The sequence below is a fragment of the Athene cunicularia genome, assembly GCF_003259725.1.
Source record: "Athene cunicularia isolate RWA chromosome 19 unlocalized genomic scaffold, athCun1 chr19_part1, whole genome shotgun sequence".
In the NCBI taxonomy this organism is placed as follows: domain Eukaryota; kingdom Metazoa; phylum Chordata; class Aves; order Strigiformes; family Strigidae; genus Athene; species Athene cunicularia.
The window spans coordinates 1012689-1036736 of NW_020799124.1; the positions used below are offsets into that span (position 1 = coordinate 1012689).

Sequence of the window (24048 nt, forward strand, 5' to 3'; positions counted from 1 at the left end):
GGGGTGGGTGGGTGAAAAATTGAAGAAATCCTGTCTGGATTTGTAAGAGGGTTAGTTTTTTTTAACCTGGCCAGCAGGATATCCAGGTTTTTGGTTCTACTATTGATGTGTTACGTGGAAGATTAAGATTATTATTTAATTTCTTTCTTTGTGTCTTTTGGGGGGAAGTACAGCTAAAGATTTGGTTTGCCTTTATACTTGATTGGAGTTCTGTGAGCTCTGTATATGATGAGGATTATTTAATGTGGATGAATTTTCTGGGACACTGCAGAAGATGGATAAAACTGTCTTGAAAACTGCTTACAAGGCTCTGGGACAAAGTGAAAGTGAGTTTACTGCTGACATTCTGATCCGGGGTTCAGATGGTATCAGCCTAGGAAGAAATAAGATTACCTTTGGTTTTGAAAAGGTGCAATGAAATGCTGCTAGTAATATAATGTATAACACTATTATAGAGTGTTAGTTACTAATCATGGGATGGTTATCTTTCTCAGCCATAGACAACAGTGGCTTTAAATTGTAGTTACCTCTGCAGTTATCAGTTTTGTAAGAATTTTTTCAAGAATACTTGCTTTTTCATCTTACTACTTTAATGATGTTAATTTAAACCTGGGGGATGAGGGAAATTGTGTTACTAACATGGAAGTTCTCAACATATGTTTTCTCATCTAAATCATGTCCATCACTTTGCCATCCAAACAGGTGACGAAGAGCCTTCTTTCACACAGGGTGGATGGATGACGGAGTTTCTTTAATGTTTTTCTTCTCATCTCAAAATAGTATCTTAGAACTTTCTAAAATAACAGTATCTTACAATTCGTAGAGGAGAATGGTCCCTGAAGGAATGGGGAGGGGCATACAGCTCTCTCGCCCTCCAAAGCGCGGAGAATGTACAGGCCTCGCATCACCGCCGGCTTTGTGAAGAGCTCTCCCTTGCGGCACCCCACTGCAGCCACCAGAGGTTTTTCAGGGATCGGTGTCCTTTCTCAAAAAACAGGTGTTGGACTTGGAACTCTTTCTTTGTGACAAGCTTGTTGCTAGCCAGACTTTTCCTTTGTTTTTCTTATAAAACAGATTCTCTTTGAGCTAGGCTAGGCCATGGAGAGCACAGTAAAGTTTTTTTGGAGAATCTTGAGATGTGGCCTTTAAGACTTCAGAAACGTTCCTAAGATATGGCGGGCATCTGCCCACATGATTAGCTGTTGGTATGGTAACAATCCCCGATTAGGGAACTGCACAAGTTAAAATCCCCCTTAAGAGGCTAAAGACTTCTAGACTTAAATGTTCTGTAATGCTGCTGCTTATAAACATTTCTGCCATGAACAGGCATGTGTTTTGTTCAAGACGTGGTGGGCCAACTTCACCCGTGGGATACCCGCCGCAGGCAGGGGCTGTGCCAGGGAGGGTTTTGGCTCAGATTGTTACTGGGATTGAGAGTAAGGGATTGGAAGATGCCAACTTTGAGCGGGTGTGGGTTTGAAATGAGGAGACAGCAAGTTGTTCTTGATGCTGCTGTAAAGGACGATGTAAACTGGGAAGGACGATTACGGGGCGAACTGTGGCTGCATTATACAAGCACCATCGTCACTGGTCTGGGGATTATTGTGTGTCGTTAGGGCTGGAGGGGATGTGCTGCCGTGGATGGGTAACGTGAGAGGTCATGCTGGAGAGCCCTGTTACACTGCAGGTTTGAGTCCCTTGTAGGTTGGATGTGATCTAAAGGAACATTGAGGTACACATTTAGGCATTCTTGTTTTCAAAAAAAAAAATCAGCAATTTTTTATTAATCTTTTTAAAATTCTGACTCTTCACTTCCCCATGACTTTGTCCTTCTATTATATTTCTGTACTTTCACGTTCCTAAGTAGGGCCATTTCTGCACTAAGTGATAGCTGCTCGCTTGAATTATGTGCTTTTACCATCATGCTTTTTTTTTTAAAAAAAAAAAAAAGAGATAAAGTTGCATGAGCAAAATGAGCCAATCTTAAAGCATAAAGATGAACTTTAACCAGTTTCAGTCTTTCCTGAATTAAGAACCATGATGAAATCTTATGTAAGACTTTCTGTTCTTCCCATGCTTATATGATCCATTAATGTTTCCGTTAATCGCAGGCAGCACGTTTGTGCCCTTCAAAAGACCTTTTATACCTTATGCTGCCATCCGGGTGTCTATCCTTTAACAAAATTTGTGGTAGTTTGCATTGTGCCCAGTTGGAAGTTTTCCAAAATTTGATGTTTGAAAAAGTCTTGGAAGGTAACATAAGCCCAGCCAGAAAGCTGTTCTGCTAACTCTCTAGTTAGGGTCGTTAGTAGGGAAAGCCGTGATTGCAAGACTGGAAGCAAGCACTGGACCGTTTCAGAATCCGGTGTTTGCAGTCGAGGAAGGACTGAACAGGCAGTCTCGTTTTCAAGCTGCTGGCACCAAGATATCACGCAGTGCATGTTCAGGTGTGATCTCAAAGGTAAATACTTACAGATTTGGCCGCTCAGAACAGAATTCCTGCTGACAGCAGTTGCACTGGGCAGTTCACAGCTGGGAAGATCGAGCTGCTCGGAGACTCTGCCTCTCAGAATTTTCTTTCAGCCAGAAGTCAGTGGCAGAAGAGACTAAGTAGAGAAGTTTGAATTGCACCTAAACCAGGGAGATTCCTACCCTCCCACTGCTGCCTGAACTCGACATTTAGTGAGCATGCTCCAAAGAATATTACTCTAATTAGTCTGAGCATGCTTATTAATTATCCCGGACAGGGTAATCTGGCCTCAGTGTGGGCAGCAATGTGTTAGATTGCAAAAGTCTCGGTGTTTTATTTGCAGTCTTTGATGTATTGCATGTCTCTGCTTTGTGATACCAAACAGGAGTGTAAGGTAAAACATTTGCCCTGTGGCTTTGGTTGATTTATATAAGTGGTCTTCTTCATGACAAGAACTTGATGTCTTTTTATTGCCAAACCCCAGAGCTTTTGTGCCTGTTTATAATACTGTTGATATACGTCTGTATTCAGTTTTTCCCTTACCATACAGATCTTTTAAGCTTTGACTCAGACCCTAAGAAAAACACATTATAGGTCTGATTTCCAGTTGCCTTCAAATTGCTTTACACCTTATCGGCAGTAAAGGGATCCTAAAGAGAGTGCAAATACGGATCGAAAGTAGATTGTGTTTTGAAAAACTGCTTCTCAGAGCCTGAAAATACGGATTTCTTATGTGCTGAGCATGCTAAGCTACCAGGTGTGCTTGGATCTCTTTGTTCAACACCTTGCTGGATTTTCAGAACACCCAGATTATACAGACCAGCTCGGTGTAATGTGGTGCTAAAACCGGCACCATGTTAAGTCAGGCGACTGGTGTTGGACTCGCGCACGTCCCGGGCCGTGTGCTGAGCGCCAGGACAGTTCAGCTGTGGGGAGCTCTTCCCTTCTTGTCCTTTACAGTGGACTTGCAGTAGCAGGTTGAGGGCTGGGTGTATTGCTATGGTAGTGGCAGCCCATCTCTATTTTTCTTTTTTCTTTTTTTTTTTTTTTAATGTGGATGTGCAAAATAAAATGGAGCTCTATTCCACTTGAGAGATAGTTACTTTTTTCCTTTTATTCATAGTTTCCTTGGGCATTTAGGGATCACTCTATCGACTATTTTTTTGCACACTGGGAGCTGCTGTTCAGTTGTTTGTTCAGTGTGACTACCGAGTGCTTTTTTCAGAACCATTCCTTCTAGGCTGTGGCTCCCTGTTGTGTCGGTACAACCTGCACTTCAAGTTGCTTGTGTAATGTTCAGGTGTATTAAAGCACAACTTTGGGCCCAGCTTATGCAGAAACATCCCGCGCTCTCTCAGCTTGCCCCGTTGTCATTGTGTACAGCTTTAGCAATCTTTGTCCTCCTCAAGTTTTACTAATTATGATTTTATATTTACAGGGAGGCAACTGCTGATAGTGTTGAGTAGCGTTAGGCCTAATACTGATGCTACAGAACTGTTTGAGGGATGTCCAACCACTGGCGATCCCTTGTCAACAAACAGATGTTGGAGATCTGTCACTTAGCCCGTTCTTCATCCCCTGTATGTTTTACTAACATTATGTCAAGCTGACTTTGCATTGCGGGGCTGTGCTGCTCTTGTGCTGTCGGTTGACCCTGCTTCTCCGCCTCACTCAGCAGACAAAGCGTAAAGCAGAGAAAACAGAAATAGAAGCGAACAGAGCAGGACCGGCTATCATCACTCATGCATTAGGACTTTACAGATCATATTTAGAAAGGACAAAATCCACAACAATGACAGGCTGCACTCGTCAGAAGGGATCACGTCAGAGCAGCAGATCTTCATAAAAGCCCGGCGTACTGGAGAGATGTGTTTATTGGGAAGTGGCTCCAGCATTGTATGTGCTCACCCAGACAGAGGAGGGGGATATCTGCGGGGCAGGCCCTGGCCCAGGGCTGTGACACACTCCGTGGCTCTGTGAGAGAATGTGACTCGGGAGGGAGGAGGTTTGCTGGCCACCCTGGGGCAGCAGAACCCGCGGAGCTGGCCGCTCCCCTCCGACCCTCCAGGGACCCACGGGAATACCTGACACGGGATAACCAGGCAGGGCACTTAGTTCACCCCACTCTGCTGCGGAGCTGTAAGTGTTGGAGAGGTTAGAGCCGGAGCCACAGGCCTCTCCTGTATTTACCAGCTGGGAACCCGAGAAACCTGGAAGGGGGCACTGATGTAGCCAGGCACTGAGACAAAGAGTAAGAATCCTCCTGGGCAGCGGCAGGCCACTTGGGTGTCTTCCTGGACTGATGTCAAAACATGAACCAAGATGTTTTGTGGTTAAAGAGGTTTCAAGAGGCTTCCAATTTCATTCTTATTTTGGCAGTCTGATTATTACTTTCCTGTGCAGAAAACTTTACCATCTCATTTTGCACAAATACCACTTTTGGAATCTGTAGTCATACCATTAAAAGCAGGTCCAGCAAAGGCATAATGAGTCAGGTTACAGAACTCAGCTATGAATTTTTAATATTAAGTTCACTAGTGATTTTTTTATTTTTTTCTTCTTGCAGAGTCTGTTATTGGACACTTCGGGGAGGACAAATAATTTTGGCACCTTAGGTAAGTAAGATAACTGTATAAGATGTTCTAAGTTCAACACTGATTTTCCAAGATTTCTAAAATCAGACATAGGTTTGAAAAAACAGCCCATTTTATGAGTACTTATACTGCTGGCAATATTCTGAAGCATCTTCCGAATTGAAACTAAACTAATGCTACCCAGTAGATGCTTTGCATTTGTTTTCCTTTGATTAATTTTTTTATAGGGTTGGTTAGCTTAGTACTAATTTGAAAAATTCACTCTCTACTTCTCAGTGATTTTTATGATTGAGTCTGAACACAGCCTGCTAACGGCCAGGGAGATAGTATGGGGTTTGGGTTTGGGGGTTTTGTGAGGAATTTATTCTTGAACTGTGTGATCATCTTGCCTAACAGATAATCTGGAGCAAGAGCCTGGAGCCAGCTGCAAACACTGGGACCAGCTTTTGGATCCCCCAGGTACGTTCAGTAACACAGAGTGAGCAGTCAGTAGTATCAGACAGTTCTATCTCCCCGGTTTTGATTTCTTTCCCCTCCAAGTTCTGTTCTGCGTGCTTGGCTTTGTGTGGGCTGCGGCGGCCGGTGGCAGTGCGTTCCCCAGCAGAGGAGCAGATCGTGAAGATAAGTTTACCGTGACAGATGGGGCAGTGGTCAGAATGCTGAGGCGCTCAGTGGGAGCCCAGCACCCTGCTGCTGAACGCTGCCTCCTGGGTGGTGCTGGGCACCTTCGCCCTGCGCAGCGGCTCGCCTCAGCACGGGGACGTGGCGGGGCAGCGTGCCAGCCTACCTTTGTGTCCCCTAAACAAGTGAAATCCAGGCCTGTCTTTGTGCCTCGTTGTTAAAAATGGACACAATGCTACTGTGCTGGTTTACTAGGATTCTGTAAAATCAGTACTTGAAAGATCACGAGGTTTGGCTAGGATAGGGAATTGTAAATTCCCGAGTTGGGTTTCTAGAGTGTAATACTCTGAATAATAAGAAAACACATCTCCAGCCTGTATAGTGGGGGGAGAGAGGGAAGGGGGAGCCAACCTGTAAACACCAGCAGCTCAGGTAACTCTTGCAGCCCTTTAATTGACACTCCCTGTCTCTGAAGCCCGGCTTTGGTGGCCGTTTAACTAGTCCAGAGGGATCCAGATTCTAACTGTTGAACCGTAGGGAATTACTTGGAAAACAGTCGCAACAGCAGAAAACCCCATCTGAGAGCAGGAGCGTCGTGTCACACCGGTGTCGTTGTGGGTTCAGCCACACACTGGGTCAATTGACGAGCTTGCTAATGCGGAGTGCGAGATTAATTGGCTTTGGTCAGCCTTTGCTTCACTATCTGAATATCATTATCAGGAATGTAAATGATTATGCAATGCAGAGAAATGCGACAATAGTCTCAGTGTCTCCTTTTATACTTGTCTCTTTTTAAACAGGGCTTTATCTAAATGCAAATGTGATTTCAGCCTTCTGATTAGGACATTATACTGTCATCCATTCCAGAAAAGCACAATTAGCAGATTATTTTATTTCTGACTCAACAGTTCTTGGTTTAGATAGTTTGTATGTTGTGCTATGCATGATATTTAAGTTATCAGAAGATTTGCATTGTTAGTCAGGATTATAGCCAGATTTTGTGAGGTCAAGGGTTTTCTTTTCTTGGCAGATAGAAATGGTAACATTTGTGGGATTCGAGGGGGGATGTTTTTAGAACAAAAAGCAATAGTGCAGAATCTACTGTGCTTCATTGTCCTTTTTGTGCCAAGTAAGGGGCAAGTTGCAGTAGTAACTGTGCAGATTCTCTGATGTCGTGGGGTGTACGAGTACAGAGATTAGCCTCACCTCTTTTCAGGATCTATTCACTGTCGAGTTGTACCCAAGCAGTGCCCCGTTATCTTAGAACTTAATAGGAGGTCAGGTCATAAGATTGGTTCTCCTTGAACAGCCATTTTACCAAAATAGCCATCGAGTTTTCCACGTGCTGTGGAAATGCAAACACAGAAGTTGCATGCTCAGAAAAATCCAGACCTTTGGTGATAAACTTCCCTGCAAAGCCTGTCTGTGTCACAGAATTTGTAGCATTTTTGCAGCTATGGATCTGTCAGAACTCAGGATCTTTTTTTTTTTCTTTCAGTAGGGAAGCCTTTTATAGTATATATTTGATAACAAGACCCGGTAAAAACTTCAAATCTATTCAAGTCCAGTGCTTGTGTGAAGATGAAGGAAATGTTTTCCAGAATTCATCAGTGTAAATGCATTTGTCACATGATTTGGATTCAACAGCTCATCATTTTCCTATGAAAAATTACTGCAGTGGAAAATTCCTAATTATCTATAGTGAAATGATTTTTTCAATTCCATTGATCAGTTTAATCCTTCCATATTCATATGTTTACGTGACTGCTTCCTTGCTCTCCCCCACAGCTTTTCTTTATGCCGAAGTACGCTGTCCTGTACATTCCCAACACATGAAGGATCTCTGCCTTTGTGACAGGAAATCTATTGCACCACTTAAGTTTAATTAAAGCACAATGAGATATGATGAGTTTACACATCAAAGCCTAGAAACAACTCCGCAGATTGGCTCTAGTCCCAAACTATATTTCTGGGATCTGTATTGAATTGGGAGGTTTCAGTGTATTTAGTGGGAGTCTGTGAAATACAGGGTCAGTTTCTTGGGGTCAGTGGAACTGTACCAAGTCTTGATCTAGCCCAAAAAACCCGTGTGTTAAGTTTAGGTTCAGATCAACTTGAATCCAACTGCATAATCTAGATTTCGGTACTGGATGATAAAAAAAAAAAAACATATTCTCACAGGTTCTGTGTAAGTAACAACTTGAATCCTGTGCCCAGTTCTGATTTTCACTGAGGTCAGACAGTGGAGTATAAACCCAGGACCTATTTTATTCGGCCACAGAGTGGAGTGAGGGGTTAGTTTACCTCTAGGCGCACAGATGTATTTTACTCCCTTGTAGCTCTACTTGTGTGTTGATGAGTCACAGTCGGTGGTCACAGTACCCTATCACTGAGGTAAATTCAGCTTTTCACCTCATATCTTTAGCATGTATGTGGCTTTATCATTTCAAGAAGTAGGAGTTACTACTGTAGCAATTTTTTCCTTCCATAAATGCATTTCATTAAGGGAATTTTGATATTTCACAGATACTCTTTTTTTTTTATTTCAGGAAAGCCTAATTTGAGGTATAATACCCAGATCCCAACTTGGTCTACACTTGGGGTTATGGAATGAGTGTAGTTTCTGTCTTATTGTTATTTATGTTTGTGCATATTACATGAAAGATTAAAAAAAAACAAAAAACACTTATTCTGCATGGAGAATGCAAAAATTATGAGAATGTCAAAAGCAGTTTAAGCTGGGGTTTTTATAGAGTTCATCCATTATTTTCAAATATCCACTTGTCCTGTGGTTATTAGTGTTTTGAGACACTGTACTCCCAGAAGACCAGACTAATTTAAGAACAGAAGTGCCATGTATTCAAATTGTGGCACGTAGTTTAACCGTACAGCGATGGGGAGTGCCCAGCCTTTGCACGGGGCCGGTGAGGCAGCGCGTCTCGAGCGTTCACCGTCCAGGGAGGGTTGTTCCCCTGCAGACCCTTTCTGTACCCTGCGGAGAGCCTCTGGCCCCTGCTGACCGTGGCAGCGTTGCTCCCCGTGTCCAGTCCTGGGCTCTGGGGCACAGCAAAGAAATCCAGTGACTTCAGATATTCTTGGTTGTGGATTGCCCAGTTCAACATTCAGGTGCTAAACAAAAAAATAGCTGTATTAAAGCTTGAATTTCAGAGTCGGGAATATGTACGACTGCTGCTGAAGGGAGGAGAAAAGGAAAACATTGGTTGGAGCCCGAGATAGCCCATGTGAAGCTGCTCTAGTAAGTTAATTCCTGTGCCCTGCTTCCTCGTGACGAAGCAGTCTGTAGTCTCGGAGCCGTGTTCTCCTGTCGCTCTCAGACGCCGGAAGACACTCAGGGCATGGTAATAGAAGATTCAGAAATACACTTAAAAAGCTAGATAGATGTCTGTGGGTGCAACACCTCTAAATAGTAATCCTTACACTTCAGTAATCTTTTGTCACAGACTCTAGAAGGTGCTTTATTCTTTAGAAAGGTGACTTGATTGATCGCTGTGAAAGGCTGACAGATAAAGCTCCTTGACAATCCCTGGGCCATTAACATGGCGTGTTTTCTTTTCTGGCATGCCTTGTAGCTGTCTTCTGGTTTTTGCATTTTTCTTCTTTTTTATGACTGTATCTGTTCAGGCAGTTCTTGTTCAAACGTGTTGGTAAAGCAGAGGAATATTGTTAGATACATAGAGGGCATCCAGCCTTTACTGAAAAGGTCTTGTTTCCCCCGTGTCATTTCATATGGTGAAAAATTCAAGGCTACCAAGGAAAGGCGACATGTATGTTACTGTGTTCTTTAACTTCTTGTTATGAAAGAAAAGTAAATCTAGATATTGCTAAAAAATATACCAGTTCCTCCGAAAGAGACAAACATTGACATCTCCTTCTATAAACTGAATATTGTTGTGACAGAATCCCTTGAACTGTCAGTATGTGTCAGGAATATTTCTCAGGCTACGTATATTGTTCTTGGTCTTGTTACCTGCAGTGCTAAGTGCCAGGGCAACCCCAAAATACTTCAAGAAGGTAATACCAGGTTTTTGGCAAGTGTTTTTATTAAAGTATACTTTTTATTGAAGTATTTTTGGGCAACCCCGAAATACTTTAAGAAGGTAATACCAGTTGAACACTGACAGTTCAGTGTAAATGGTAGGGGAGAGGGAGCCAGATGTCAGGTGAAACTAAATATCCTAAGCAGGAAAGGAAAGCAAATGCATTTGCATAACAAAAGAAGATGATTTTCAGTTTCATTTGTGACACATAGCATGGGTGTACAGAGATCACTGGCCAGAGTGAAGGGAGAAACTGAAGGGGAGGGGACCAGAATCGATCTGGAAGTCCGTTTGTATTAGAAGGGTTCCTAAGAAAACAACTTTAGAAAAGGAGTTGAGGAAGTAAGTTGGTGCTGAGAGTGATCCCAAGGGTGGAGTGCGAGGCGTGTGCTGGAAGGATGCCCTCAGCTGGCTCTGCTGGAGGAGAAGCCCGGGGGTCGAACCCCGTGTTGCAGCTAGAACAATAACAGCCCGTACTGCACCTGCCTGAGGAACCTTCAGCACTTGGCAAGTCAGACGGGCTGCTCTGCCCTGAGGTGTTCAGGGTGCCTGAACAAAGGGAGAGCCACTCTGAAACAGCTCTGATGATATTTGATGTTATCTGATGTTACTGCCCCAGCACTGGAAGAGTTCAAAGCCCCATCAGGTCAGGCGGGGCTTCGAGCAGCCTGACCCTGCCCGTGGCAGGGGGGCTGGACTAGATGATCTTTAAAGGTCCCTTCCAACCCAAACCATTCCGTGATTATATTTCTGTGTTCAAAATGGGACACAGACTTGGAATCATGCTATCTAATTTAGGGTCGTAACTGCAGGATCCATATTATAACTTTTGTTTTGCTACTCCTTCAGCGTTCAGTGGAGAGGAGGGCAGGGGGTAACTCGGTCCGTATATTATTTGAGTTACGTTTTGGAGTTGCTTATCCTTCTACTGGTTGGAATGGAAATGCAGGAATCTCTCTACTGGTTACTGAGAGTACGGTCACCCCCTCTGCTCAAATGCCGAAGTGAAATGAATCCAAACCAAAAAATGCACGGAGCTGATGCCCAGCATAGGTTTCATTGCAAAGAGAAAATGATATTTTAGAGAAAACAAGCTATGAACATTTTGAAGCCTGGGGGTATTCTGATCTGTATTTTAAGCTGAATTGTTTAGGTACAGCCATAATTAGCATGTCTTGAGTGCTTGGAAAGTGAGCTAGCAATTGGACAAGTCAGACTGAAGCCATTTTGAAAAGTCAGCTCTTGGTCTATATTTCTGAATTTTTGTAACATCTTTCTGCCCTACATATGGTTTTTTTGGAAAGGACCCAATTCCTGTAGTGTGTGAGGCCAAATGGCTTTTATTAAACAAATATGAAAAAAACCAGAACTGGAATCAAACAAGCAGAATCAAAAGATTGTAGCAGTATAGAGCCAACTTATTGCCCTTGTGATGGGAGAATGGTTTTCTAATTGTTCGTGAAAGCTAATGGAAACCATATTTTGGCTGTGAATAATTCTCAGGAGGGGTCATTGTGAAGTCTTACCTCACCTCTTGTGCTTTACTGATAGAACATATCAAGTGTTCAAAGGCAGACACACCCCACGAAGCTCAAAGTGCAGGAAACCACTGGTCGGTTTTAGACACTAGAGGAAGATGGGACTCTGCTTTACTGACACCTCGCTGACCTGTCAGGCGGGTGCAGAGGTGCCTTTGCTACGGCATGGCAGTTGTGGGAAGAAGGGATAACTGGCAGAGGGTAAAGGTTATGATGACAGAATCCAGGAACCAACTAATTAAGATTTTTCTTGCCCGCAAGACCTCGTGATATCACGCTCAGCTGTGTTGAGAGAGGGAAGTGTTTGAAAACTTGCTCCAGTCAACATAATCTGCTTCTGTTTCCTGTAACTAAAAATCGGAAATTCTCCTTTTTGCATCTTGTCCATGGAATCTCTCCTAAGGGTTATACCACTTCCGTTCCCAAGATCTTTATTCCAGACTTTAGTAATAACAACCAAATCAAAGTTATTATCTTAAATGTTACATTTGATCCATCTTTTGTCTTTTCATGATGTGTGTTAATCCTTCTTGCACTGGATGGGGCACTACCAGCACAACGCTAAACAACAGGATTTCCATTTGCCGTATTTGACAGTGACATCCCCCATTTATCCGCCCTGGGAATGGCCTTGGCAGCTTTTCTGTCCAGGACCCCCTGAACAGGTAGTCATTAACCTAGGATTGATTAAAGAAGTGACCAGACTGAATCTTGTGCAGGTAGTTGCCAAGCTGTGTTGCGTTAGCTCCAACAGAAAGTCATCACAGCCGTTGGAGTGGTGTCTACAGAGCTTGGGGTCCAACAGCCTTTTTTTGTCTGTTTAGGGGTTTTTATAACAATGGAGTCAGGTCAAACCGCACCATACATGGGTCCTTCAGTTCAGCAGTCACAAAAAATGTGGCCTATTGGTAATGACCGTCAAATTGGGATTTTTGTGACTTTTATGGTTATTTTCCACTCGGGAGTCGGTCGCTGTGATCAGCATTTGTCTTGTACCGTTTGTCGAAAGGGCTCTGCTCGCTGGAAGTGTTGCTAAAAGGATTTTGAGTAAAGTCACAACTGAACTATGCAGAAGCCATTTCAGATGTAAGGAAAGCTGTCAGTATGTATAAGCAGGAAAGGGATCCTGACACATGTTCTTCAAAGGTTTATGCCTGTTAATCCTATCGTATATCTTAGAATTAGTTTTAATAATTTACATCATCAGCTCATGAGATAGTAACCCTGTTAAGCACTTCCTTCAGACAGTCATCTTTTTCCCTTGGAGGATAGAAAAGCTTTTTCTGGTGCCATCAGAACCTTCCTTAGGGGCTTCCATAACACCCATCAGCTGTGACTCACTATATATCTGTGGGTCCTTAAAAAATAGTGTTATAAAACTTGCCTGTTGCTCTCAGCTAAGCAGGTGGTGAGCTATATTGTGTGCTCTATTAGTCTACACAAAACCAGGCTCATATTACTGTCACCTCCTCCCCATTCCCATCCCACCTGTTTGGCTCATCTGCCTTGTTCTGCCTCATCTTATGACTTGTCATTAGTCTGCCTTGTAAATTCTTTGTGGCAGAAACTTGTTCATTAGACATGTGTGTATATATAGTAACCTACCGTGATAGAGCCTGAATCCTCGGCTGAAGCGTATGGGCACGATTCCCGTACAGTTAATAATGCTAATACTGCAAGGCTTTCTCTCTCTCTGCCTGTAGACAAGAAGCTCTGCCACAGGAACAGCTCCCTCTAGTTTTACAAGATGTTGCTTTTCACAGAAGATAGAATCAAAAAAAAAAAAATCAGCACAGCATGGATTTCACCCAAGCTTTCAGCACTGGACAGAAAAAATAATGAGGTGCTCGGATACAACTTTGTACCGTGGCTTTGTGCCGTGAGTAAAGCCATGTTGTAGAGGCCCATCCCTCAAGAGTAAGGCACATTCTGCATTTTTGTCTTTGAACTCCTTCGTTTTCTTCACATAGAAGAATACTTTTAGTGCCTAAAACACTAAAGATTTGCAGTGACCTCTCCCACTGTAAATCAGCATAACTCTTGTTACTGATACAGAGGGATGCTGATTTATATCTACTTAGTGATAGGCTGAGGTGGAATTTTGTTTTACCGAAAATACAGATTACAGTCATGCATATCCCATGATGATGGGTATTTTATAGGGACATAGTGAGGAGATTTTCCCCACTGCAAGAAGAGCTAGTCTATGCAGATACACAGCCCAGGCATGCAATAGCCCAGTGTTCTATTTTGAAATAAATTTGGCCTAAGGACTTAAATTACTCAAGAAAAAGGGAAAAAATACTCCAGATTATGAGTAAGTATCATAACGGGTGCTAAAATAATGCCGTACACCTACTTCATTATTCAGTTATTTATTATCTTTATTCTTAAGAGTAATGATGTACAAGTGCTTTTTTCCCAAATGTTAATTTAGCTCTCTGCAGATGGTAACCATCTGTTAAATGACAAGTTACAGTATTTGATTAGCACTTTATATAGCTTGGATGGACTTATTGTTACAATATGTAAGTGTAGTTACAGAGGTGAAACTTGTTAGATTTGTTCTTTTCCTGTTGCTGTTACCATAAAAAAAAAAAAGAAAGACTTCAAAACCATCAATATTTTTGCCTGTCTTCTCCTATATTTATACACCTTATTCCAAGTTAAAACCTGACGTTCATAGGCCAGTTCACAAGATACTCTTGAGAATGACAGTCCTGGGGAATATTGTTAAATTCCAGCACCTTTTGTGGTAACTCTGAGTGTCCTCGGTGAGGGGGGGCTCTTAAGGATGCTCGAGCACTGGAAGCTTGGGTGAATCCAGGAATTGTGGCTGATCAAGGAGATAACTCCCTCGGGGCTGTGACACTGCCCGGTGTCCTTATCGCAGCTTACGCTGTGGGTCTTTGAAAACTAGGACAAAATGCAATACTGCAATGCACCTTAACATCACTGTGATAAAGTGATCTTGCATGAACTGCATGCTTGTGTGTTGTAACACCTGGGCCGATGACATCTAACCCCCATCTGTCTATAAACTGAGCAAGTTCGGATTCATGTCGTATTGTGTTTTCTTCTAAAGTTTCTTCGAGTTATGCTGCTAAATCTTGATTTGCTGGCCCGGTTTTCATTGTGGTAAAATTACTTCACACTTTTACTGCTGTGTTTTTCAGTAAGGTTCGTTAGGTGTTTTGATCTGTGATTTTTTTTTTTTAATTTTTTTTTTTTAATTTTATTTTCAACAGTGAAGAACCTTGATCATGGCCCCGCTGCCGAACGCTGAATTAGTCCAGAACTCCTTGCAGTTATATCGTTACCTGCTTCGGTGCTGTAAGCAACTTCCCGAAGAGAATATTCGTCAGCATTACAGACATGCGATCAGGCAGGTGAGAAGCAGACTTCTCTTTGCTGGTGGAATTGAGTGTTGCAGGGTGGTTTTGGTTTTTTCTTCTCCTACAGCTCGAACCAACTTTTTATAACTCCTGGCACCTAAAAAATTATTCGTCTGCGCTTGAACCATTAGTGGATTTCCAGGATTATACTGGGAGTATGTAAAGGAGCATTTCTTTGTTTGCTTTGAACCTGAAACCTTCTATTTTCCTCGGCCTTCCTCTCTAATTCTTGTGTTAGTCAAGAGAGTGAACAATCATTCCTTACTCACCTAAACACGTCTTTTATGGTGAAACTTACTGGTTCCTTGTCAATTTTTAATATCTATATCCTGCCCCTAACCCCCCCAGCTGGGTAACTCTCATCTAATTGTTCACATGGAAGTAATTTCATGCCTTTGATCATACCTGTTGTCCTGTGTCTGTCTAGTTTTAGCATACCAGACAATTTCAGTCGTTCTGAATTGAAATTCTCGGGGGGTTTTTTGCTGATGATGTATGAAAGGAGTAAAATAATATGAAATTACATTTGACCAGAGTTGCTAGGACCAAAGCACAGCCAGGAGCCACAATGTGTATTTTTACCTTTTCAGATCAACCGTTTGTTTTGCAGCAAATATTTTCTTCGAGATTTAAGTGATCCTTGTTGTGACAATCCTTGTGTTAAGTTGATTAGTCAGTGTAACTCTTTGAATGTTGCAGAGCTTCAAAGTTCATGCTGACGAAGACGATCCTGAGCGAATCCAGCAGATTATTAAGAGAGCCATTGAAGATGCTGACTGGGTTATGAATAAAGTAAGTGCCTCAGATTGTCCAAATTTCACACTCTCAGTTCAAATCAAAGAAGGAAACATCAGAAAGCAAGTTAGGAACAGTAAACCGGTCCACTGTCCTGCAGTGTCTGGGTGAAAGGAAATACCTAGCCACTAGGGATTTATGATTGTGATCGTTCTGCTTCTAAAGTTCTCCTTTGTCAATAAAACTTACATGTATTTTTTAAAACCAGTGATGCTTTAAGTTAGTCTCTGTTTAAATCTTTGTTTCCATGAAGATTCTGTTAAATTTCAGCAGCGGTGGCTAGTATAACTCTGTAATAAAAAAAAAAACAACAAACCAACCTACAATATTCTGCAAGCTTCAGTTTGTTGATCTCCATCAGCTGCTCTCCTAGCAGGGACCTGTCCTCTCTTAGTCAGTTGATGTAAGCTCCCAGGAGGATTTACCTTTTTCCTCCTATCTTGCCTGTCGCTGTGCAGATCAGGGTTAGACAGCATAGTGGCAGAATTGTTGTAATTGGATTTCCTGTGCCACAGTCAGCACCCAGCAGATGTGCCTCTTCACTCTCAGCGCTGAGAGACACCACTCAAACGGCTTTCTTAGATAAAAGAATGAAGATTGTTTACCATTAGGCAGCTGAGTGTCACCTGTACTGCCTTGGGTTTAAATCCGGTTGGGGAGCATGATATGTTGTCGTGGATGTCTCAGAGTATAATGAAACAAGTCAAAAGTTCAGCTTGCTCTAAATATCTGTGATTTAATTTACTAAATGACTGTTAAGTCTTTCTCTCTGCCGGTCCATGAAATCCAAATGAGAATTGTTACAGGAGCAAGCACAGATTAGTCATAGATTATAAAATTATGGCAGTAGCCAAATCCCGGCAGTTACAGCCTAGTAAATAACTGTCTGTGCCTGAATCTGATTTCATTCTCCCTACAATTATGAAAAGCTTCATTCTGATTCTGCTGCAGAGATTGTAGTCTGCTTCTTTGGAAGCCTGGTAATTGAACTGTGGGAGAGGAGGATCAGACTCACAGTGCCTGCCAAGAAGCATTATTTTATATTGTGGAGAGAAAGCCTATCAAATTTCAATCTAACTTAAAGGAAACCAAGATAATTTTATGTAAATCATGAAGAGGGTTGTAAATCCTTGTCCGTATGAACTGTCGTTTTTAGTTATGCGCTCTTTCCCACGAATTATTTTCTTTCTTTTTTTTAGTATAAAAAACGGGAGTAGAAGAGGAATAATGAAGACAATGTCATTGGTAAACATCCTTGGAGGACTTGCAGTCAATCCTAGTACTATATTATTGCCTGGAGTTTTCTCTTAGATAAGACAAATACAGTAAGTTATATCTCACTGGGATGTCATGAAGCTGAATTCCTATTTCTGAAACTATTTGAGTCTGTAGACTAAAAGGCACAGTCTAGGTTCAACGTATTAGTTTATTTAATCACAAACTGTAGCTTAAAGCCCAAACTTGTCTAAGCTTATTGTGCAGGGTATTCGGTGGCAAGGGTCTTCTGCATAGGTAACGGTGGCTTTAAGTCTGTTATGTCGGATCATCCTCTGTCAGGAGCATAAATTACGTTTTCAGAGTGAGGCGGAGGAATGACCAGAGCACAGGCCTGGTTTTTATCTAGCAGCAGACACAAAAGCATAGGCTACTGCGTGGAGAACATACCCACCAGAACTTTAAACCCATCTCAGACCTGAACCACAGGATTTTCCGCTCGCCTGTCAGTGCTACGGCCGTACTTTCACTCTACCCTGAGGGTTTGCACTTGAACTTGGTTGCCTTTTCTTATTTAAAGATAGGTGCCTGTCCCCCCGATCTCTCAGCTCTCCAGAAAAAGACAGACTGTGTGCACTGAATGGTATAATCACTGATATGTGCCATGTTGGACAGCCATAACGGCCTTCACAACTCTTTGGAACATATAATAAATGACCTTTAAAAATGGGAGAAATGGGAGTCCATGTCCTGTTTTTTAAAAGACCGTCTTTTCGCTGCCCTCATAGAATTTTGCCAGGGAAAACTCAATAGAAATCCTAGCTATCTTAAATAAAATTCATCTGGGGGTAAAAGAGTCTCCTTTTGAAACGTGACCTTTGCTTTTAGCTGTGTTCTAACTTTATGCCTCGAGGTGGCAGTGCATGCTGCGACGCGTGCCCGAAGTCCTCAGTCTCCGGGGTTTGGGGTTTTTTTACTGTTTCCGAATTGTTGAGCTTCCTCACCTGCCAAAATGGAACTCAAGCACGCGCTAAGGCAGATCTCTTATTAGGCTTCAGATTTTCTTTTGTGTTTTTCTTCATTCAGCCGTGAAAGAAACAAAAAGAAAATCCTAGCTCAAAATAGTTGAGGGGAATTTGACAAGTGCTATAAAAGAAACGGGGGCCACAAGTATTTATACCATGAAGTATCGTATCAAAAAATTTCCTCTGCTAATCCTAAACTCCCCTCTTCAAGAATTCCTGCCCTCTTGTTCTTTCTTCTGCCATCACCACTATTGTTCCTTTCTCTAGTCCTGCACCTTTCATGTCACCTTATACACCCTCAGCTTTTGCTCTTGTTCTACATATTCCTTAATTCTGTTCTCTCTCATCCTGTCTCTCTACATTTCTTTCTCTCCCTCAAATTCTTTTCTGACAGGTGCATCAGGAGATGCTCAGGTATTATGCGGGGGCCATCCTTCTGCTTGATTTCAGGCAACAGAATTTCTCAACAAAGTAGGTGTAAATTTTTCTTCTGTGAGGAAAGCCACTCATCCTTCTACTTAAATATATTTTTTTGAAAGTGCAGCCATTCTGGTTAAAACTTTCAAAATAATTTGATGCAAGGTAGAGCATAGGAAACTTCAGCCTTGACAAGGAATATCCAGTATTAAACTGAACGCTGCAATAAAAAAGCTGAAGCAAATTTGGTAGTGGATGAATGTGCTACTTGTAATCAAGAACAGCAAACAGGTGGCCCGTGCTGTGCTCCAGTTCTGTTACATATTTGATCTGTAGCGTGGAGAAGTTTCAAACTTTAAACGAAAAAAAGCTGACAGTGCTTGCTAAACTGTGGAGGCAACAAAGGATAATGTCAATAAAAAGGGACAAGCCTGTTCTATTCATAGGGTTTAGTTTCTTTTTACTCACTTCAAATGAGTTCCTCATTTCAGTACTTGTATATCATGCCAGTTCTGGTAAGTAATGGACTGTTGATAAGTGTCTGCAATAATTGAATGATGAAGGGTTTGTCGGGAGGTCACGCCAAAGCCCCAGTTTTTCGTGGCCCACTGATAGGTACTCCCATCGTAACCGCTCGGTCACCAGCATCACCCGCGGTGAGGAATAGTATCACCTGGCCATTTGTTAGCCTGAGGGTTTTCACTGGGTCTCCAGAATGTAGTTAATACATTTGGGTAAACAACAGTTTTGCAGCTGGTTACTGTAAGACCTTGAGTCAGTAACTGTTAAGACCTCCTCTAGACCGAGGAGTTGAGCGGAACAAAGGTTGTGTACAGGCAACTTGGTTAATCTAGAGAGGGGGTTTCATAGGAGGCTGGTTGTGCAAGACGAGCATTAGAACAAGGAAAAGACAGTTGGGAGACTTGTTTAATAGGTTGGGGTTATGCTTCTAACTCTTGAAGTATGGAGAAACAGATTGTTTAGATCACACTTTAGCTAAGGAGAATGAGAAAACATTTCTTAGTCACTAGCTCCAGGTTATAGACTTAGCAACATTCAGTCTTAGGCCAGAACCAAACTCGGTGCTATACTTTCTATACAGATGTAACATTGGGAACCGAAAGCTGAAGTCATGTGTAAATAATCTGTACAATACGAATATGGGTAACACACCTAGAAAGGCTGGAAAGTGGCAGTAGGTTAGTCAGTGGGTTTTGTTCAGTGTATGGGTTCTTGCTCTTAAGCCCGCCGATAAATTGAAAAGAATCTACTTGTGTTACCACCAGTCTCGGAGCCTCACATAGAAGCCTTCTGTTTAGCGAAAACATTTCTTCTTTCTTTTTTTTTTTTAATTTGTTTATATCAGGTTTTGGTGTGGGAAAGATTGTGATTTGTGGTTTATCTAAAATACAGGATAGTATTCTGCGCTGCGCGTGGTTAGAGACGTGCATACTTCTGTCGCATTCTTATGTCAGAAGCGTTACTGATTTCAATTCACTCCTGCCACTGCAAGTCATCTGAGCCCTGTGGGTACTGAGTAGAATTCTTCCAGCCCAAGCCAGGCTTTGCCTAGCACCATTTGTCAATAATTGAATATTTTGTAAATCATTCTTTAGCACTTTGTAAACTCTTTTTCTTTCGGTTCGTTATGTCACAGGTACTGCTTTTTTGTTCAGAGACACGTGAGCTGAAGAATTTGATGCTAAACAAAGCCCGTCTCTTCTGTGGCGTTTGGCTCGCTTTCAGATGTCATAAGGAAGTGATCTTTACTGTGATACTATAAAGAACAAGCACACACGCTATTTCTGAGAAACAATATTCACTGTGATCTCTTTTATTTTTTTAGGGGAGTTTCTTATGTGAATGGCTTTGAACTTGGCATTACAGGTTGTGCCTCCCTGTAAAGCTTTGATGCAAACCGGGCAGGCAGCACAGCGGCTGTTAGACATCCAGCACCCTAACATCCATTTGTTATGAGCCCTTGACCTTAAACTGTGAGCACGAGTCTTTAGAGCTTTGTGCTCCACAACGCAGCACCCGCCAGCGGCACCCAAACTAGCATAAGTTTATCTGAAAAGTGTGAGGAGTCTCCTTGCCAAGAACCGTGTCCTAAAGCGGGTCAGTGCCGCCGGAGGGGCTGGATGCTGCGCTGTGCTGCCCGCTTGCTCAGCCGCTTTGCTGCGGTCGCTCCCACCGTTCGGAGGTGATGTATTTCTTCTTGAGCAGGAGCCAGCTGGCGCATCTTTCAACTTTTGTATTATTTGATTAATTTATCTCGTGTCGAGCCAGGTTTTATGAAATAGTGTTAACTGAAGTACACACTAGTCGTCAAGTATTCCTTTCAGCTTGTGATTAATCAGGGCAGACACATTAACTTTAAAAAAAAAACCCAACCTGCTCTTTGAAGAATATTTTCTGTTTTCCTCACAGTTGTGTTTGGTATTTAAAATAGCTTTTAAAAGTTTAGAAACAGAGGCATCTGTCACGTGGAGCCAAGAGCTTCACAGTGTTTGTGTTTACCACTGATTGGAGAGGTCCCTGACACTGTGCACTTAAGGGAGTAATCCCGCACACGTACGCTGGGAGGTTAGGAAGAGGACAGGTCTGCAGCTGCTGTTTATTGTCCTTACCTGTGATCTGAGAGGCCGAAGAAGGTAACTTCCCTTCTCGATTCTGTAGCCTATCAACCTGGGTGCCTTTTCCCCCAGAACAATCTGCCTTCCTATTCTGCATGAATCTGTTTTGGAAAGGATTAACTGGACTTATTTTTTTTTTTATCGGTAACTTCTGAGACAGCTTTGGGTGCCTCACTACCTTCTATGAAATATTTTCTTTCAGCCACTGCTCCCAACATTAGGTCGAACTGCCTGTCATTACCTGTGTGTTTCCTTCTGCTGGGGTTTCAGCTTCATCTGTTTAAAAAAAATGGTGCACTTCACGTCCTTTTATTATTACAGCTTATTTTTTGCACAGCCTCTGGTATCCTTCTTGAAAGAAGTTTAAAAATGCTGATGTTCTGATTAATATTTCCTGCCATTTTACAGAATTGACTTTAAAGGATTACAGGATTGACAATAAATTCTTGCAATTGATTGTGTTGACTCTTGTTCTGTGTTAGGTAACATTACACAGGATCTGGGACTTTCTCATTCCCTTCAATTTTCTCAACAGTCATTTTATCCACAAAGTCAGCTGTATCTCAGCTGGTATGAAACAAGGAACAAGGAAAATCGTGTGTTTCAAAACAAATGTCAAACAGAAGTTAGTAATCTGGAAAAAACTACATCATGACGGTGGACACAGGCAAAGGCTGTGTTTGCTGGAGACACCTCCCTGGCACTCGCCAATCCAAGGACTGACTCTTCATGGCTAAAAATAGAGTATTTCTTTTTCCATAATTGTGAAACTGCAAAGGACTGCTTTCTCTTTTATTTTCTCTGTTTTGAAATCCTCTTCCTAGAATTCACGAAATGGTGTGTTTAACCCGAGTTTACAGTGCAGAAAGCAGACACCTGTTGGGTCTTGGAGACTTCCCTCCCTGAAGAGCTCTGTAGAGTTTGTGCTCGCTTAGCTGGAAGTATCTCACAGGGTAGGTTGCAGCTTTATGGCCAAGATTTTCAAAAGTAACCCTCAGATTGCTTTTAGGCGCTTAAGTTAGGAGACCTTAAAAATTTATACTTGGCGATAGCCTTACACATTTCACTGTGTGCTGTGTAACCTCGGGGAGATAAGATCACTTCCCCGGACTGGTATTGCATGTTCTGTCTTGTCCACTTGGGTTACATGGAAGGGTCTCTGGTTCACTGCTTAGTGATGCGTACTTAAACCACAGTTAACAGTTGGGTTGTCACGGGCAAGACAAGAGTCAACATCTGCTTAGAGTGGATCTCGGTACTGTTTGGTTTTTTAAGAACCAATGAGAGCTCTCAACATCCCTGATGCTCTCACATACTTATTCGCTCCTACGCCGCGTTGTGTCCCCCACCTTCCCTTAGCCTGATGTCAGTGCACAGAGCACCTCTCTCACTGGCTGGGACGCTGTTGGCAAGTAGCAGTAAGATGGTTATTCCCTTACTTGCATGACTCCGAATTAGGAAGGTACTAAAATGGTGATGATCATTTTACAATTATTTCAGAAGCACAGTTTTAAAATACAGAGATCTCCAAGTTCTGCTCCCACAGACATAATCCAGCCTATGGGATCTCACAGTTGCACTAAACCAAGTCTGGTAATTTCTAATTGATTAAATGCAGTGAAAAGGCATCCAGTGTGTGTTATGAAATTTAAGAGGCGAAGAGCCAATCCCTGCCTTCTGCAACTTGTTCATCATCCTCAAAGTTAATTCATAAGCAAAGCTGCAGGGTTTATAGCTGATGTAATAACACAGGGACTGTACACAGTGTGAGTGGTGTTTAGCATTAAAAAAATAACTTGAATGAAATACATGTCTGGTTGGGAGAGGAACAGAACCGTAACCTCTTTCATCTAACAAAGATGCTTTAAAAGGAACAGGTTGGGTACCGTACTGACTTCATTGGGCTATGTGTGGGAGGGATTTTTTTTTATTTACTATTTAGTAAGTGTTTTCAATTTTATAAGTATCTGAAAGAAATCACAGATCATGATTATGTAACTGCCCTGTAGAACTCTCTGGATTTCATAGGGACTGCCTGTTAGAAGGGAAGCTGGGAAGCACAGCGGCTGCTCTGTCAACGTCTGTCTTGGTCTCTAAGAACACAAGTGCTCGAGACAATTGCTTCCCAGGACGTTTACTCTTCATGCTGCTCATGGCTTCTGAGCCAAAGCTGCTGAAATCCGAGGGAAAGACTCGTACGTACCTCAGGGAGCATTCACCATCTTACACCACTTTTCGCTACCTTGAATACTTAGAGAAATGTACCGTGCTTAATCACGTTGACCAGAATTAAAAACAAACAGCTTTGTTTACCCAGTTTTACAAAACATAGTCTCTGTGGTAATCCAGAGGGGCTAAGTCCAACAGGTGGGACTGATGTGGAGGATGGATTTTGCTTCAAGGAAGCAAAAGCATTACTCCTAGTTACAACTGCTCCCTAAGGAGAAGGCATAAAGAGGATTCGGAAGGTTTTTTTGACCCCTAATAAGTTGCTTTAATTTCCCATGCTCATTCGCTCTTTTGGAAAAGTAAACAGTAAATGTCGTGCTGCTGCCTTCTGTGCTAAAGAGCTACATTCCCTTTTTCTCGTTTTCAACTTTATCAATCTTAAAACCTGCAGTCTTTTTCAAAACCAGCTGATGGATTGCTGATCATTAGTTTATAGTGTGCTCGTCTGTGTGTATCAGTGCTGACCTTGAATAGCACTCTGATGGAAGTGATCACTCAGTCTCCATCATGTGTTCACTTCTACTTAATCAGAGCTAGGGTGGGGTGAGGTTTTTTTTTGCAAAATGATCGTTTAAGTGGGTAGGAACTGATCTGAGAGGAGGAACTTACTACAAAAACCTCCCAAAATCACACATGAACTACCATTTCTGAGTTCCTTATCCAGAGCTGTCAGCCCTTGCGTGGGCAGAAATTTTGGGTCTTATCATTATGCACTTGTGAAACAATCTTTCCTGATACGGTCGTTCCACTAAATCAAGATATTGTTAACTGTGAGGATTTATCTCTTGCCACTCGGAAGTCATTTCGGGGTGCTATTCATCTGTCTTTCATACATGCGGGTTTGCTTTTTCCATTGAAAAGCAATGGGATTTTAAAAGCAAAAATGAGAGGAAATCAGGATCAGAGATGTTATGTTGGCTGAGGGGTTTGACTCTTCCTGGAAATACGGGAGATATTGATCCCCAAAAGCCCTTCTAGGAAGATGAACGACGTGTTCTTTCAGTGAATTCTCAGACTGTAAAAGTCTCAGAAGCTGGTACGTGAGAAGAGGGAAG

General features: G+C 42.3%; 1 protein-coding gene across 8 annotated transcripts in view; it reads left to right on the forward strand.

Annotated features, from left to right (window-relative positions):
- The window catches only part of LYRM9 (LYR motif containing 9), a 43800-nt gene extending 21167 nt beyond the window's left edge, over nucleotides 1-22633 (forward strand). Inside the window, exons 3-9 of one of the 8 annotated variants that reach the window (XR_003399744.1) lie at nucleotides 5037-5085; nucleotides 5461-5523; nucleotides 14530-14670; nucleotides 15376-15468; nucleotides 16671-16716; nucleotides 21589-21717; nucleotides 22124-22633. Coding sequence is in view for 7 of the 8 variants with exons in the window: in XM_026861633.1 (XP_026717434.1) it covers nucleotides 14545-14670; nucleotides 15376-15468; nucleotides 16671-16688 (237 nt within the window). In the remaining variant the exon portion in view is untranslated. The other 7 variants (XM_026861633.1, XM_026861637.1, XM_026861635.1 and 4 more) reach the window with 7 other exon arrangements.
- Nucleotides 22634-24048: the final 1415 nt, after the last annotated feature.